This window comes from Pseudophryne corroboree, chromosome 9 (assembly GCF_028390025.1).
Source record: "Pseudophryne corroboree isolate aPseCor3 chromosome 9, aPseCor3.hap2, whole genome shotgun sequence".
Taxonomy (NCBI): domain Eukaryota; kingdom Metazoa; phylum Chordata; class Amphibia; order Anura; family Myobatrachidae; genus Pseudophryne; species Pseudophryne corroboree.
Window position 1 is genome coordinate 144,555,368 of NC_086452.1, and position 17,633 is coordinate 144,573,000.

General features: G+C 42.4%; 1 protein-coding gene across 1 annotated transcript in view; it reads right to left on the reverse strand.

Moving 5' to 3' along the window:
- Positions 1-17,633, reverse strand: part of DPYD (dihydropyrimidine dehydrogenase) — a 1,751,827-nt gene that overhangs the window by 1,339,530 nt on the left and 394,664 nt on the right. The window contains exon 4 of the mRNA XM_063941496.1: positions 7,276-7,437. Within this exon, the coding sequence (XP_063797566.1) occupies positions 7,276-7,437 (162 nt within the window). The remainder of the gene's footprint in view (positions 1-7,275; positions 7,438-17,633) is intronic.

The following is a 17,633-nucleotide window of genomic DNA, read 5'->3' on the forward strand; positions in this document are numbered from 1 at the left end:
TTTGCACACCCTCTGCAAGTGCTGGGAGGAGCAACGCCAGTCCAGTTGCTGATATTGAGATTGAGGATGTCACTGTACACCAGGATGAGGAGGATATGGGTGTAGCTGGTGCTGCGGAGGAAGTTGACGATGAGGATTCTGATGGTGATGTGGTATGTTTGATTAAGGCACCAGTAGAGACAGTTGTTGGCCATGGGATGAAAAAGCCCATTGTCATGCATGGGCAAAATACCAAAAAAGCCACCTCTTCGGCGTGGAATTATTTCTCCACAAATCCAGACAACAAGTGTCAAGCCATCTGTTGCCTTTGTCAATCCATAATAAGTAGGGGTAAGGACGTTAACCACCTAGGAACATCCTCCCTTATATGTCACTTACAGCACATTCATCATGTCATTGTCAAGTTCAGAAACTTTGGGTAATAGCATAAGCATTCCACGGACACCTAAATAATGTGGTTTTGTTTGAATATTATTTCTCTGTGAGGATGAGGATGTAAACACTGAAGGGGAGGGGGAATCTGAGGCTGAGGACGACATCTTGCCACTATAGAGCTAGTTTGTTCAAGGAGAGATTAATTGCTTTTTTTTGGTGGGGGCCCAAACAAACCAGTCATTTCAGCCACAGTAATGTGGCAGACCCTGTCGCTGAAATTATTGGTTTGTTAAAGTGTGCATGTCCTGTTTATGCAACATAATGGTAGGTGGATGGGCCCAAGGACAATTCCATCTTGCGCATCTTTTCTTTGCCACATCATTCCAGGGGTAGAGATGAGCGCCTGAAATTTTTCGGGTTTTGTGTTTTGGTTTTGGGTTCGGTTCCGCGGCCGTGTTTTGGGTTCGAACGCGTTTTGGCAAAACCTCACCGAATTATTTTTGTCGGATTCGGGTGTGTTTTGGATTCGGGTGTTTTTTTCCAAAAACACTAAAAAACAGCTTAAATCATAGAATTTGGGGGTCATTTTGATCCCAAAGTATTATTAACCTCAAAAACCATAATTTACACTCATTTTCAGTCTATTCTGAATACCTCACACCTCACAATATTATTTTTAGTCCTAAAATTTGCACCGAGGTCGCTGTGTGAGTAAGATAAGCGACCCTAGTGGCCGACACAAACACCGGGCCCATCTAGGAGTGGCACTGCAGTGTCACGCAGGATGTCCCTTCCAAAAAACCCTCCCCAAACAGCACATGACGCAAAGAAAAAAAGAGGCGCAATGAGGTAGCTGTGTGAGTAAGATTAGCGACCCTAGTGGCCGACACAAACACCGGGCCCATCTAGGAGTGGCACTGCAGTGTCACGCAGGATGGCCCTTCCAAAAAACCCTCCCCAAACAGCACATGACGCAAAGAAAAAAAGAGGCGCAATGAGGTAGCTGACTGTGTGAGTAAGATTAGCGACCCTAGTGGCCGACACAAACACCGGGCCCATCTAGGAGTGGCACTGCAGTATGTATGTATAAAGAAAGAAAAAAAAACCACGGTTAGGTGGTATATACAATTATGGACGGGCTGCCGAGTGCCGACACAGAGGTAGCCACAGCCGTGAACTACCGCACTGTACTGTGTCTGCTGCTAATATATAGACTGGTTGATAAAGAGATAGTATACTCGTAACTAGTATGTATGTATAAAGAAAGAAAAAAAAACCACGGTTAGGTCACTGGTATATACAATTATGGACGGGCTGCCGAGTGCCGACACAGAGGTAGCCACAGCCGTGAACTACCGCACTGTACACTGGTTGATAAAGAGATAGTAGTATACTCGTAACAACTAGTATGACGACGGTATAAAGAATGAAAAAAAAACCACGGTTAGGTGGTATATAATACAATTATGGTTGGACGGACTGCCTGCCGAGTGCCGACACAGAGGTAGCCACAGCCGTGAACTACCGCACTGTACACTGGTTGATAAAGAGATAGTAGTATACTCGTAACAACTAGTATGACGACGGTATAAAGAATGAAAAAAAAACCACGGTTAGGTGGTATATAATACAATTATGGTTGGACGGACTGCCTGCCGAGTGCCGACACAGAGGTAGCCACAGCCGTGAACTACTGCACTGTACACTGGTTGATAAAGAGATAGTAGTATACTCGTAACAACTAGTATGACGACGGTATAAAGAACGAAAAAAAAACCACGGTTAGGTGGTATATATTATAATACAATTATGGATGGACGGACTGCCTGCCGACTGCCGACACAGAGGTAGCCACAGCCGTGAACTACCGCACTGTACACTGGTTGATAAAGAGATAGTAGTATACTCGTAACAACTAGTATGACGACGGTATAAAGAACGAAAAAAAAACCACGGTTAGGTGGTATATATTATAATACAATTATGGATGGACGGACTGCCTGCCGAGTTCCGACACAGAGGTAGCCACAGCCGTGAACTACCGCACTGTACACTGGTTGATAAAGAGATAGTAGTATACTCGTAACAACTAGTATGACTATGACGACGGTATAAAGAAAGAAAAAAAAAAACCACGGTTAGGTGGTATATAATACAATTATGGATGGACGGACTGCCTGCCGAGTGCCGACACAGAGGTAGCCACAGCCGTGAACTACCGCACTGTACTGTGTCTGCTGCTAATATAGACTGGTTGATAAAGAGATAGTATACAATACTACTAATATACTGGTGGTCAGGCACTGGTCACCACTAGTCACACTGGCAGTGGCACTCCTGCAGCAAAAGTGTGCACTGTTTAATTTTAATATAATATTATTTATCATGTACTCCTGGCTCCTGCTATAACAACCTGCAGTGCTCCCCAGTCTCCCCCACAATTATAAGCTTTATATACAATACATTGATGTGCAGCACACTGGGCTGAGCAGTGCACACAGACTGAGTCACTGTGTGACTGTGTATCGTTTTTTTCAGGCAGAGAACGGATATATTAAATAAAACAAACAACTGCACTGTCTCTGGTGGTCACTGGTCACTGTGGTCGTCAGTCACTAAACTCTGTCTGCACTCTGCACTCTCTTCTAATCTACAGTATCACAGCAATCTCTCTCTCTCTCTCTCTTCTAAATCTAATCTAAATGGAGAGGACGCCAGCCACGTCCTCTCCCTATCAATCTCAATGCACGTGTGAAAATGGCGGCGACGCGCGGCTCCTTATATAGAATCCGAGTCTCGCGATAGAATCCGAGCCTCGCGAGAATCCGACAGCGTCATGATGACGTTCGGGCGCGCTCGGGTTAACCGAGCAAGGCGGGAAGATCCGAGTCGCTCGGACCCGTGAAAAAAAAAGTGAAGTTCGTGCGGGTTCGGATTCAAAGAAACCGAACCCGCTCATCTCTATCCAGGGGTGCTACCCCTCTGCCCTATCAGTCCTGGGGTGTTGCCCCACTGCCGTTTAATCCAGGGGTGCCTATGCTGCATAAATCCAGAGGTGCTGCCGTGTAATTCCAGAGGTGCTGCTGTACTTGCTCGTAGGTTTAAATGAAAGCCTAGAGCAGATATGAAGCAAGCTTTAACATCACAAACAGATTTGTGAAAACATAGCTTCAAAGGGGGAAATTGAAGTTGCTATTTTGACAAAGTGGTTTTAAATAAAGTGGGAAGAGACAACATTTGTGGCCAAAGTCAATGTGATTTATAAGAGACTGAATCATAATCCAGCACAACTGCCAGAGAGGAACAAGTGATATTATCTGCTGAAGCATTAGAGAGAGGTTCTTCTCAATTATTTCATGTTAGGAACTCACTCAAATGAATGGCTGCAATTAGTCAACATTCATTTTTATTTATTATTGATGTACATTTTGGGATTATTTATTTAGAAGATGTGCATTTGTTGTACAGGGATATTCTTTTCTTAAGGGCTGCGTAGGGTTATTGCAAGACCTCGCGGTGTTAGAAGAACAGAGTTTCAGTTATCTTGCATTGCATCAGCTTTCCATTGCACTGCAGCACTGGATGGGCCAGGAGATACTGTGAGGCACAAACAGTTACTGAATAAGGCCCAGTATGGAGTCTCATGGTGGTTTACATATCTGGCTTGCCAGGCTGAGGCATGCTGTGGGCACAGAGGTTAGCATTGATTCCTCCCACAGTCCTACTTATAGTATGAAATGAGTTTGGACTAAAGAGTGGTAAACTTCACTAGGGCAGCGGCTCAAGAAAAAAAAAATCACTACACAGTCGTGCTTAGTACTTTACCGAACCCACCCAAACTCAACTTTCCCCATACGTGGCTGCTGTGGGGGCTCAGGAGGGGCTGCTATACACAGGTATGCTCACATGTATGTAACTGGGACACAAAGGTATGCTCACATGCGTGTAACTGGGAGGTGTAACTGGGAGCTGTGAAAAACAAAAATAAGGAATCTGCCACAAAATATGTAAATAAAAATGCAATAAAAAATGGAAAAAAAGAAACCCACGAGATTTTCACAAAATAAGTCTCCAGACTCCGTGGAGGGGAAAATATCTAATCTTGGTCTGTGGTATACACCAGTTTATTTGCATCCCAGCATTAAATCCAAGATTATCTTAATCCCTGAACATGGAGAAGGGGTTACAAATTTGGAGACTTTGGCCCTAGTTTTTCAGTTTGTCCAGTAATGTGGTAATTAATAATTATGTATTTGCTTGGTTGAAGTCCTTTCTTTTCCACACCAATATATGAGTGGAGGTGAAAGCCTGTGTGTTGTTCCTGATTGCATGTGCCTCTCTAATTTTTGATCACCTTCTTGACACTGTCCTCTTCCGCTTGCCTCTTCTCATAATGTGAAAAGTCATCAAAGATGGAGGTGGAATGTTTGTAGCTAGCTATGATTCAGAGAAGTTGGCGAGCTTTTTCCAGGGGGACCACCTGTCGCTGAAATGATCGGTTTATTAAACTGTGCATGTCCTGTTTAAACATCATATAGATGGATGGGAGGGTCCAAGGCAATTCCATCTTGCACCTCTTTTTTCCCCCTTTGCATTATGTGCTCGTTGGGGCCTAATTTTTAAAACTGCCATCCTGTCTGCCACTGCAGGGTGACTCCTAGATGGGCCAGGTGTTTGTGCCGCCCACTTGTGTCGCTTATTTTAGTCATCCAGCGACATCTGTGCAACCTTTTGGCCTGAAAAGAATATTGTGAGGTGTGAGGTGTTCAGAATAGACTGGAAACGAGTGGAAATTAATGTTATTGAGGTTAATAATACCGTAGGACCAAAATTACCCCCAAATTCTGTGATTTTAGCTGTTTTTATATTTTTTTCAAAATTCATCCAGATCCAAAACCAAAACTCGAAAGGGTGGTTTTGGCAAAACCAATCCAGATCCAAAACACGAGCGGGGATCCATATACAAAACACAAAACATGAAAAGTGTCTGCCACACATCTCTATATATATGTATTGTACATATGCACACACATAACTGTTTTGAGCTACAAGAAATGTACGGTATAATTCAGAATATATTAGAAAAGAGGTTGCTGATTAGCAAAAGATACAAGACAAAAATGGTGATATTAAATAAGAATATTTTACTGCACTGAAATATGTTATTATTCTAACCCTGAATGCACTTATAACAACATTTTACAACAAACACTTAATTATAAATTACAACATGCATTTTTAGCATATCATTATATTTTTAATTGGCGCAACATTTTTTCTACATTCAAAGGATCTTTTCAAATGTCAGGAAACCTTGATTACAGTTACTTCAATTCAAGATAAAATGTGATGCATTTAAGCAGGGAAGTATTAACCCTTTTAAAGATGAACCCTTTGGTGGCACAGACTAAAGTACTACGCCATGTTATAGAGCCATATTTATGGTTGTTTAGAAGAGTTATAAGAGTTATAAGTGTAATTGTGTCATTGATATAATACGTTTATAAGGTCTGTCCCATCTCCAATATGCATGTGCTGGGGAGGCAGGACAGACCTTAACCTAGGAGGATGAGGACCAGGGCCATTGGAAACACTGGGAGTGAGATAGAGTGGGGGACAATGACAGATTGTGGGCAGAGTAGAACAAAGAACAAGTCAGAGGGGTTGGTACAGCAGCAGACAAAAAAGGGGGCGCAGCGGGATAGAGCTGCAGGCAAAGAGGGTGGTGTGGTACAGAATGGGATACATAGCACTGGATAGAGAGGAGGGGGCTTGGCAGAAGACCAGACAGGCAACTGAAGTTACCTGGCATATGTCAAGTCCCTTTACTAGTATATATTATATTCATAAAGCATCACAGTTGGTTATAACGCTATGTTATACAGTATACATCCTTGTGATTCAGTTACCATTCCATCTTTATAAATCCACAGTCCCAATTAGTACAAACATATTATATAGGCACTAATGGTCTTTCTTATGTACAGTATGTAAGCAGTGGTTGAGGTGACCTGGTACATGGTGGCATGCCATATTACCACCTCTCTTACTCATTCAACTGTAAGACTAACAGATTGCAGTCTCTAACATCTTCCATTCCACCATGTATACATTTTCACTGTATAGAAGCAGCCTATTCTTCTGCTTCATGTCATTTCAGTACATGAATAGTCATACTTGACTACTCCCCTGCAATGTCTGGGAGGCTCGTTAATATTGTGCATCCTCCTGGTTTCGCAGAAGAGATGGGAAACTTTCCTGCATCCAGCCCACTATCCATTCACAACAAGCCCACCAACAAGCCCCCATATCATAATACTGTGAATCACTGCATCATGCTGTAGGGTAGCAGGTAATGAAGACATCAATCATGTCACCATGACCCCTGCACTATCCACATGGATTTTCCCTTCAGCATCTCCCAGACCAGTGATCAAAACAGTAACCAGCTCTGTGTTTAGCATAGAAAAATAATCGTGCTTTTTGCTTCACAAATAATTTAAAGTCTATGTATATTTGCATGTATTAAAGGTGTTGAGAGCTTCCAATTTTGCTTCTATAGCATATAAAGTAAAGTATTATCCATAGAAAGTGATAGCACAGTGCCTTTCAGAGGGATATTACCCTTCAAATTGGTAAAATACTGGCATAGAAACAGCTATTGAATAAAACATTGCTCAGATGTTTGAGAATCCTGGTTTTAGTTTGTTTAAAATACTAATAAGATTATATTCTGTAAAAATGTACACAGGATCTCCAAGTTTTTCTTTATTAAATTGTATATTTTTTTATTTCTCTTGATTGTGCTGAGCTATATATTTAATTAGCTAGATAGAAATGAGGAAAAAAAATCTTTTGAGTCTTTGCATGTGGAAAAGATGACGAGAAGTCGCTACATACCTCAGTGGCAAACTGCTGTAGTCCTCCAATATTAATTGGACCTTCCTCTGTTGCATATAAATTGCATCCACCTACACAAAGGTCGGACGTTGGACACACCATTCCACATGTCAAGCCGAGTGGGTTATCAGAAAGGATAGTCCTGGCAGCTCCGTAGTAGTTCTGCAAGTAGAATGAAGTCACTATTTAAATTCTAGTAATGATAACACAGACATAATGCAGTGCTGCAAGCAGTTATTTTTGCAAGTTGTCATGCTGGATTTTCCTTATTAGCACTATATGAGAGGAATAAATATTGAGTTATTTATATGGACAAATGTGTGATGCTGTATGTGATTACAAATGATATGCCCTATAGCACAGGTTCTCAAACTCGGTCCTCAGGACCACACACAGGGTAACCCAACAGGTGCACAGCTGTATTAATTACTCACAGACACATTTTAAAAGCTCCGCAGGTGGAGTTAATTATTTCAATTGCGATTCTGTGAGGAGACCAGCAAAACATGCACTGTGTAGGGTCCTTAGGACCGAGTTTAAGAACCTATGCCCTATAGCATGGCACTAGCCCCTTCCAATCAGAAGTATCTAAATTTCCCATGTTGAGCTTCAACCCTCTCACACTGTGTCCCTATCCCACTGCTACATTTAGCAGGAGGGAGGTGCAGGTGGCATCATCTTTGCCTGGGTCTGGAACTGTTGTGCTGGGTAGGAACAAAATAGCAAGAGCCTCTCCCTAGCGCAACAAGGACATGGTGGAGCAGCACATTTAAAAATCGTCTTGCTGCTTATGCTTCAAATAAGCGACCCCATATGGTGGAACCAAGGGGCTATTGGAAATTGGATGATAGACCTCTAACCACTCTTGTACCAGGCAGCCATTTAGGATTTTCCTAGTGGTAGTGCCAACCCTGCCTGGTTTATACATTCAGCTGTATGTCATTAATAAAATATTTACATTCTGAACATAGTAATATTAAATTACTGTTTATTTGCTGAACTAAACTGATTAAAAAAAAACCTTACCCCATGGGTATTCAACCTGCGGCCATCCAACTGCTGTGGTACTATACATTCCAGCATGCCCTACCTCACTTTTAGCACGCCTTTATAGAAAAACTGTGGCAGAGCATGCTGGGATGTGAAGTTCTACAGCAGCTGGAGCGCCACAGGTTGCAGTCCTATGCCTTACACAGTGAGTGATGGGCAAAAGGTTGAGAACAGCCAGTCAGCTTCCACATTACTTATAGCCAACTAAGGGGGTCATTCCGAGTTGTTCGCTCTGTAAATTTCTTCGCATCGCAGCGATTTTCCGCTTAGTGCGCATGCGCAATGTTCGCACTGCGACTGCGCAAAGTAAATTTGCTATGAAGTTAGGAATTTTACTCACGGCTTTTCATCGTTCAGGCGATCGTAATGTGATTGACAGGAAGTGGGTGTTTCTGGGCGGAAACTGGCCGTTTTATGGGTGTGTGTGAAAAAACGCTACCGTTTCTGGGAAAAACGCGGGAGTGGCTGGAGAAACGGAGGAGTGTCTGGGCGAACGCTGGGTGTGTTTGTGACGTCAAACCAGGAACGACAAGCACTGAACTGATCGCAGATGCCGAGTAAGTCTGGAGCTACTCTGAAACTGCTAAGACTTGTGTAATCACAATATTGCGAATCTTTCGTTCGCAATTTTACTATGCTAAGATTCACTCCCAGTAGGCGGCGGCTTAGCGTGTGCAAAGCTGCTAAAAACAGCTTGCGAGCGAACAACTCGGAATGACCCCCTAAGAGCAATTATTGTACAGGCCTGTATCATAAAGCCTTTCTCCTGCAGTTCTGGTCATAGTTCAGTTTCAGGAGGATTTTAGGTCTAGGTCCTACGGAAATATTCATATGCTTTTCAACTACTATTTCTTTACTAAGGCAAAGGATAATGGATTCATCCATAGGAGGGGAATTCAATTGGCAGCAGTTATTTCACCCACGCAAATCAGCGTAGCACCCACCACATTTTACGGCAGCAGGATCTAGTACAAAAGTGTTCACTACCCCACAGGGTAAGCAAGTACTTTTGTGAGAATAAGGGTGAGACTCAACCGGGCAAAGGATGAGAGACAGGCTGCAGCAGCCGACATTCACATGCTGTGGTTGTGGCAATTTGCACCCTTTCCCGGCAATTGAACTCCACCCTTACTGTAATACAGGTTGAGTATCCCATATCCAAATATTCCGAAATACGGAATATTCCGAAATACGGACTTTTTGGAGTGAGAGTGAGATAGTGAAACCTTTGTTTTTGATGGCTCAATGTACACAAACTTTGTTTAATACACAAAGTTATTAAAAATATTGTATTAAATGACCTTTAGGCTGTGTGTATAAGGTGTATATGAAACATAAATGAATTGTGTGAAGGTACACACATTTTGTTTAATGCACAAAGTTATAAAAAATATTGTCTAAAATTACCTTCAGGCTGTGTGTATAAGGTGTATATGAAACATAAATGCATTCTGTGCTTATATTTAGGTCCCATCACCATGATATCTCATTATGGTATGCAATTATTCCAAAATACGGAAAAATCCCATATCCAAAATACCTCTGTTCCCAAGCATTTTGGATAAGGGATACTCAACCTGTAGTTGCAAGGTAATCTTAACTTCACCTCTTATTCTTCAAATGCAATAATTTTTATACATCATACAGTACATTAACCTAGGTGACAAATTTGTAGGAACGGTTTCCTTGAAACAATTGTTGCATGTGGATATTTTTGTCTGAGCAATACTGCATTGTGAACTTGTTTACCACTTATTTTGTGTTGGATGACCCTTGCATATCTGGCCAGTTTATGAGCAACTTAAGCAAATATTTTTCTGTGTCTTCTAAATGTCACCATGACTTCAACAGTTCCCTTCAACTTAAATTTCTTGTTTCTGTGGAAATTTCAAGTTGTAGGCTTTTATTTATGTACAGTATTTATAGGCCCACCCTTGAGTTTTGTGACAATTACATATTATATTTATGGTTCTCAGCAGGTTTCAGCTTATAATTTAAAGCACACAAACATTTAGTGAAAAGACGCTGCTTCCAAAATATAGCACTTTATCTACAAGTCTTCAGTTAACAGCTTAGAGGAACAGAAAGGCCAAAGTACTGTGAGTGCTGTGGATGTGGCTGATAGAGTGACCAGATCTAAGGAGGGCCCAACAATGCTTCCCTCACCTCGGAGGACCCTGCACCAATAGGAGCACACTACTCACCTCAAGACCCTCTACACTAGACAAGCATGTTCAGAATAAACTCATTCTCTGCAGAACAGGGGTGTGAGGATTTAGCATGATAAACACTTACCAACCCACTTGCGTCATGCCCTTTTGTCTCCGCTTAGCGGTGCCTGCCATGTCTTCCCCAATCGCTCTTGTCTGTCTCCCATCCCAGCATCCAAACGTGGAGATCCTGCCAGCTCTGGTCTCTGGGCACTGCTATCTTGGACCCAGTCAGCTGTACGTGGACAGACCAATTGGATGGCACTTCCAGTCCAACTGACCACGTCCAATAATGGTTGAGGAGCAAAGGGAATAAAAGGTGCCTTCTGATAGTAAGATCAATGTTTTTCATCAGGCATCTAGCAGCTCCAGTTACCAGGTCTCCTGGTGCAGTATTTTGTTCCAGCTACTGCAGCTGACTGTACTAAGCTATTCAGGTCCAGTCCAGTTCCACAGTACCCAGCCATTCATTTTGCTAAGCTGTTCCGAATCAAGCTCGAATCCATTTTGCCAAGCTATTCTGGTCCAGCTCGGATCCATTGTATTAAGTTGTATTCCCCATTCCAGTGTGGACTTAGGAGGTAATTCCAAGTTGATCGCAGCAGGATTTTTTTTAGCAGTTGGGCAAAACCATGTGCACTGCAGGGGAGGCAGATATAACATGTGCAGAAAGAGTTAGATTTGGGTGGGTTATTTTATTTCTGTGCAGGGTAAATACTGGCTGCTTTATTTTTACACTGCAAATTAGATTTCAGATTGAACACACCACACCCAAATCTAACTCTCTCTGCACATGTTAAATCTGCCTCCCCTGCAGTGCACATGGTTTTGCCCAACTGCTAACACAAATCCTGCTGCGATCAACTTGGAATTACCCCCTAAGTCTTTATTGTTTTCACCAAGACCCTGTCTATTCAAGCCAAGACTCTAGTATCAGTGCAGTATTGTCTCCAAGTTCACCTTCCAGCCATTGATATTCTATGACGAGGAATTACTTATATCCACTTAGCTTCCTGCCCTCTAAGCAATTACCTGCTTCAGACCCTGAATCTCTTCAACCCAAACAAAACCCTGAAAACCTGACTAGAGCTTATAAGGTTTCACTAGCTTTACTGAGTCCATTTATGGTTCCCAGTGATGTACCATTCTTCCCATGGAGTAACCCATGGCTCTTGAGAGTAAGCAAGATATCTTAACAGGTTGTTAAAAATTGCATTATATTTATTTATTGCTAATGCTGTAATTTAAGGTCTAATAAGTCAGTAATTTTGTGAAGACCTTACAAAACGTATTAATGAGTCATTTGGAAGCATGTCCAAATGTTTGCACATAGCACATACACTGTTTTCATTTTTACTTAAAATCTAAAGATGCATACAGGTCTTGTTTAAACCTGTCTTCTGCAAAGGTTGTGCTTGCTTACTTACACTTATGTACTACAATAAAACATTCAAATTAACAAGGAGTTCCCAAACATTTGAATACACCTGTAATGTAATCTCTCTCTAAATAAATAATATACACACACGCATTAGTGTAGTCAATATGATATAGATTGTAAATAAAATTGAGGGGCGCCCTTTGGTTCAGGTATTAGTAATATACTGTCTATATCTGTAATACTAGAACCCTTATTGAGGCCACATCATATTCCTTACTAAGACAATTCAATATAATAGATGAGCTTGTTAGTAAAATGATACTGTAGGTGTTTCATATTCACAGTTCTAAACACCAAATGTACACAATTTATTACTAAAAATGACAGTTTTTACTAAAATCCAATTTAACACACAGTGATAAAAAAAATTGAACAATAATGTTAGTTCCCACTTGAAATTAACACAAATTCCCAAGCTTCTTGTAAACAAAGAGTAGGAATCACATTGATGTGTCTTTCAATAAACAACCCAATGCATTTCCATCTCATACAGAGACTTCATCAGGGGTACATCTCTGGATTAGTGTTTCAACATAACCAGAAAATGTGTGTATTACGGGACACACTGAAACTGTTGTGTTAGTACACCAACCACAGCCATTATTATTATTATTATTATTATTATTATTATTATTAACTGGGAAACAAAATAAGTTGAACCTTAAAACAGAAGTAGAATGACCTCTGAATTACACAACCTGTAGCTGTGTAACACATGTAGCTTATGTATTATATTGCATTGTTTTAGTTAGGAGTATGATGTTGCCTCAATAAGGGATGTATTACAGATTTATACAGTATATTGCTAATACATTAACCAAAGGGCTCCCCCTCAATTTTAAGATATTTGATTTGGGGGTCTTGTTAACAGAACACTCATTGGTAGGTGTTGCCCCTGAACTAGGATTGTAGAATGACAGGAGAAATAGATAGAAGACAGACAGATAGACAGACATAGATAGATAGATAGATAGATAGATCTATATATGTATTGTGAAAACTTCCAAGATCTGAGATGACCCATGCCTGCCCCGGATCCCTAACCAAATTACATGGGCTGACAGCTGATTGGTTGGGAGATCCGCCTGTCACAGCTCTCAGCCAGTAAGTGCTTGCCCTTAGACTTCAAGGAGGACACAGCTGGCACCCTCCTACTGCCAACTCCGCCAGCAGCTCCCACCCCATGCTGACACTTCCAGTACTCCCCCTCCCCTCCATTGCAAGCACCGCCGGCAGCACTGCACTGAGGATACGGCTGGCACTACCGCAAAGAGAACACTGCTGGCACTCCCCGCACTGCCAACACCACTGGCACACCGCGCTGAGGTCACCAGTGGCACTCTCTCACTGCCAACACCCCCTCCAACTACTGCACTGCTGAAACCCCCGCATTGTCACAGTAAGTGCACTATTGGTGTTTCTAGCCTGCAATGTATCCAACACGCAGTGTATCAGACCAGCACTGTATCCGACCTGCACTGTATCCAATGCACACTGTAAACCACACTGTATCCAAGCACACGGTATCCAACCCACCCTGTATCCTGCACTGTATATAATGTGCATGGCATCTGACCAGCACTGTGTCCAACCCGCACTGCATCCCAGTTATGGAACTCTGTTTTTGTGGATGGGGAGATTTTGTGGAGCTGCTCAACAAAAAGATAATTGATTGGGGATTTACATGGCCACAGATTGCCAGTCATTAGTGGTCCAGGGCCCCCAGGAGGAGGGTACAGATTGTCAGTGCCGTATCTAGGTGTGGGCCGGCGGTGCCTGGCACACAGCGCATGTGCACTGAGGGCGCAGAACCGCCGGCAACACCTGCAGGTCCGCGCTGCTCAGTGCTTTTCTGCAGAAGCACTGTACCTGCAGCGGCGGATCAGGACGCTGGAAGTGATTGGCATATGTCCGGTCCGTCCTGCGCCTCCTTGTCTCCCCGACCGCCTATCAGTGCTGCAAGGGGGCGTGGCCATGGGGGTCCGTGATTAGGCCACGCCCCCGACTTTGCTGTTTGGTCTCTCTGCGTCCGTATCTGGCTGCTACAGCTCTCCAGGAGGTAAAGTTGGTGGGAGGGGAGGGGAGGGGGGAATGATGTGTGTGTCTGTTTGTGTGTATGTGGTGTGACTGGAGGTTACAGGCTGTGTGTGTGTGGTGTGACTGGAGGTGACAGGCTATGTGTGTGTGTAGGGACTGTCTGGCATAATGTGTAATAAGGGGACGCTGTCTGCCGTAATGTGTAAAAAGGGGGATGCTGTCTGCCATAATGTGTAAAAAGGGGGGCGCTGTCTACCGTAATGTGTAATAAGGGGACACAGTCTGCCGTAATGTGTAAAAAGTGGACGCTGTCTGCCGTAATGTGTAATAAGGGGCCGCTGTCTGCCATAATGTGTAAAACAGGGGACGCCGTCTACCGTAATGTGTAATAAGGGCACACTGTCTGCTGTAATGTGTAATAAGGGGACGCTGTCTGTCGTAATGTGTAAAAAGTAGATGCTGTCTGCCGTAATGTGTAAAAAGTGAACGCTGTCTGCCGTAATGTGTAATAAGGGGACGCTGTCTGCCGTAATGTGTAAAACAGGGGACGCCGTCTACCGTAATGTGAAATAAGGGCACACTGTCTGCCGTAATGTGTAAAAAGTTGACGCTGTCTGCCGTAATGTGTAAAAAGTGGACGCTGTCTGCCGTAATGTGTAATAAGGGGACGCTGTCTGTCGTAATGTGTAAAACAGGGGACGCCATCTACCGTAATGTGTAATAAGGGCACACTGTCTGCCGTAATGTGTAAAAAGTGGACGCTGTCTGCCGTAATGTGTAATAAGGGGATGCTGTCTGCCATAATGTGTAAAACAGGGGACGCAGTCTACCGTAATGTGTAATAAGGGCACACTGTCTGCCGTAATGTGTAAAAAGTGGACGCTGTCTGTCGTAATGTGTAATAAGGGGACGCTGTCTGCCGTAATGTGTAAAAAGGGGATGCTGTCTGCTGTAATGTGTAAAAAGGGGGGGCTGGCTGCCGTAATGTGTAAAAAGGGGGACACTGTCTGCCGTAATGTGTAAAAAGGGGGGCTTGCTGCCGTAATGTGTAAAAAGGGTGACTTGCTGCCGTAATGTGTAAAAAGGAGGACTGGCTGCCGTTATGTGTAAAAAGGGGGACGCTGTCTGCTGTAATGTGTAAAAAGAGGACACTGTCTGCTGTAATGTGTAAAAAGGGGACGCTGTCTGCCGTAATGTGTAAAAAGGGGACTGGCTGCCGTAATGTGTAAAAAGTGGGACTGTCCGCCATAATGTGTAAAAAAGAGGACTCTGTCTGCCATGCCCCTATATATTTTTTGCGTGCCTATGGCGTGCACTGCCCATGTTTTGCATAGGGGGGGGGCGCCGAGGCAGTTTCTTGCACACAGCGCTAAAATGTCTAGTTACGGCACTGCAGATTGGGCACTGAGAATAAGCATGTGCTGTGGGCATACGCACTTGTGAATGGGTATCCACGTTTGCTGTTGCTATTTCACACATGGTTTAGAGTTTTTTCTTTGCTGTTTAACTACTACTACTTTAGAGCAATGATAATCCACACACGATTCTTAATACATTTCTGTACTATTGTTTTCTATTGAAAGTACTTCTGAGTTGGTAAAAATTGGTTGTTACTAATGCATTACTAATTTACAAAACATCTTTAAACATAGAATGTAGCCACACTCATCGTGGCTTCGCCCAGACGCATTTGTGCCTTGTTTGCCACAACTGCGTGGATGTCTGGCGTGCATCTTAGTCACAACCACACCTATTAAGAATGTATTGAGTGGAATTGCCACTGCTCGATGCGGCCCAGCATGGGTGTGACTAGGTGCACAGGGCGTGCACAGGTTGTGCATGTGCGACAGCAGCAAAGCGTCACATGCAACCGCTCCGGGGGAAAAAATGGCCGCTAACAACCTGGCATGCTGCCAGGCGCCAACCTTAGATCTGATGCATTTGCAGTTAGATTGTGCACGCATCGGGAGGCTGCCCCACACATGCTGGACGGCCCTCACAATGTGCAGAGATGGAAGCAGATCTGGCTGCGTATGCAGCCATCTGCGTTCATCTCTGAATAACCCCCTTAGTGTGTTATCTCCAAAGCAAAAAAATGTAAGCTCCTGGAAAATTATACGAGCACGTTGTTGGACTTTAACATAAGATTGTGCAATATGTGGCAATCAATTTTGTATTTGTGTGATAGATCATCTGGTGTCTGTAAGTGTTTTAAGTATCTCCTTTCGGAGGTGATGATGTACTGTACTATGTTGCTGTCATGTTGGGAGATATGTCAGTAAAAAAATAATGTAGCATGTGAAATGGTAATTTCTTCACCAAAAAAAACAGATGCAATTTCAATAAGCTGAAAAAGTTTAATACTACTGAATTATTTAATGAAGTGGAATTATCAGCAATCGCCATTGATATTGTTTGTGGAACAATTATCAATATCACCAAATAAGTGTCATATGATCTCACTTGAAAATAAAATTCATTAATAGAGGATAGAATCAGCTGCTTGACTGAACAGCCAGATTAACTTCAGGATTTTGGCTTTACTGAATGCTGGCTCATTAGCCCTTCACTAGAGGCTAATTTGTAATCAGTGTACAGTAAGTCCGTCTTGCTTTTTAAAGACAATATTTTCATAAACCAGCCAGTTGTCAAAATGGTTATTTCATATTGACTAAATAACACTTACTGTACATAGAAATATTCCAAACATGCGTTAAATCAAAACAGTGAGAGTTTTTTCCGTTAGTGCGGTATGTTGTCAGGAAGCATTGGTGATTGAGGGGTACTGTATGTTTGGCGGAATAATGTCTGAATGGAGAATCAAAGAAAGGTATATGTACAGCTCAATGTGATGATAAAATATCTTTAATTATTTCAGCACAATAATACATACTGTACAATAATCCGAGCATAAGGTAGGTTCCATAAAAGTAAGAATTTGGGTCTATGCATTTTTACGGTACAAATACATGCTTTATAGAATGCATTTTTGGTTCTGCGAGTATTTACACAATATATACTGTACTTTTTGGTAACATCACAAGAATATAATTTTGACTATTTATTGGTAGGGCACTATAAATTAGTTGCCCGGAGACTCTACAAACCTTAATTCAGCCCTGCACATCACTAAGGTTAAGCTTTATGCACTGCTGCAATTCCAGCTACTGCCAACACATGTGACATTTGGGGTTATTCAGAGTTGTTAACAAACCAAAAAAAGTTAGCAATTGAGAAAAACCTGTTGCACTGCAGGTAGGGCAGATGTAATATGTGCAGAGAGATTTACATTTGGGTGGGTTATATTGTTTCTGTGCATGGTAAATACTGTCTGCTTTATTTTTACACTGCAATGTAGATTTCAGTTTGAACACACTCCACCCAAATCGAACTCTTTCTGCACGTTACATCTGCCCCACCTGCAGCGCAACATGGTTTTGTCCAATAGTGTGCTTTTTTGGTTTTGAATAACCCCATTGTCTGGAGGAGGCAGCAGGTGAGTTTTATGCTCAAGATGACTTAATGCTAATGTTTTATAAAGTTTAGGTTTGTCTAAGAGTTTCGTAAGCAACAAAACTTAAAATGACTGTTTTCATGATTTTTGCCCAATGTTTTTTAAT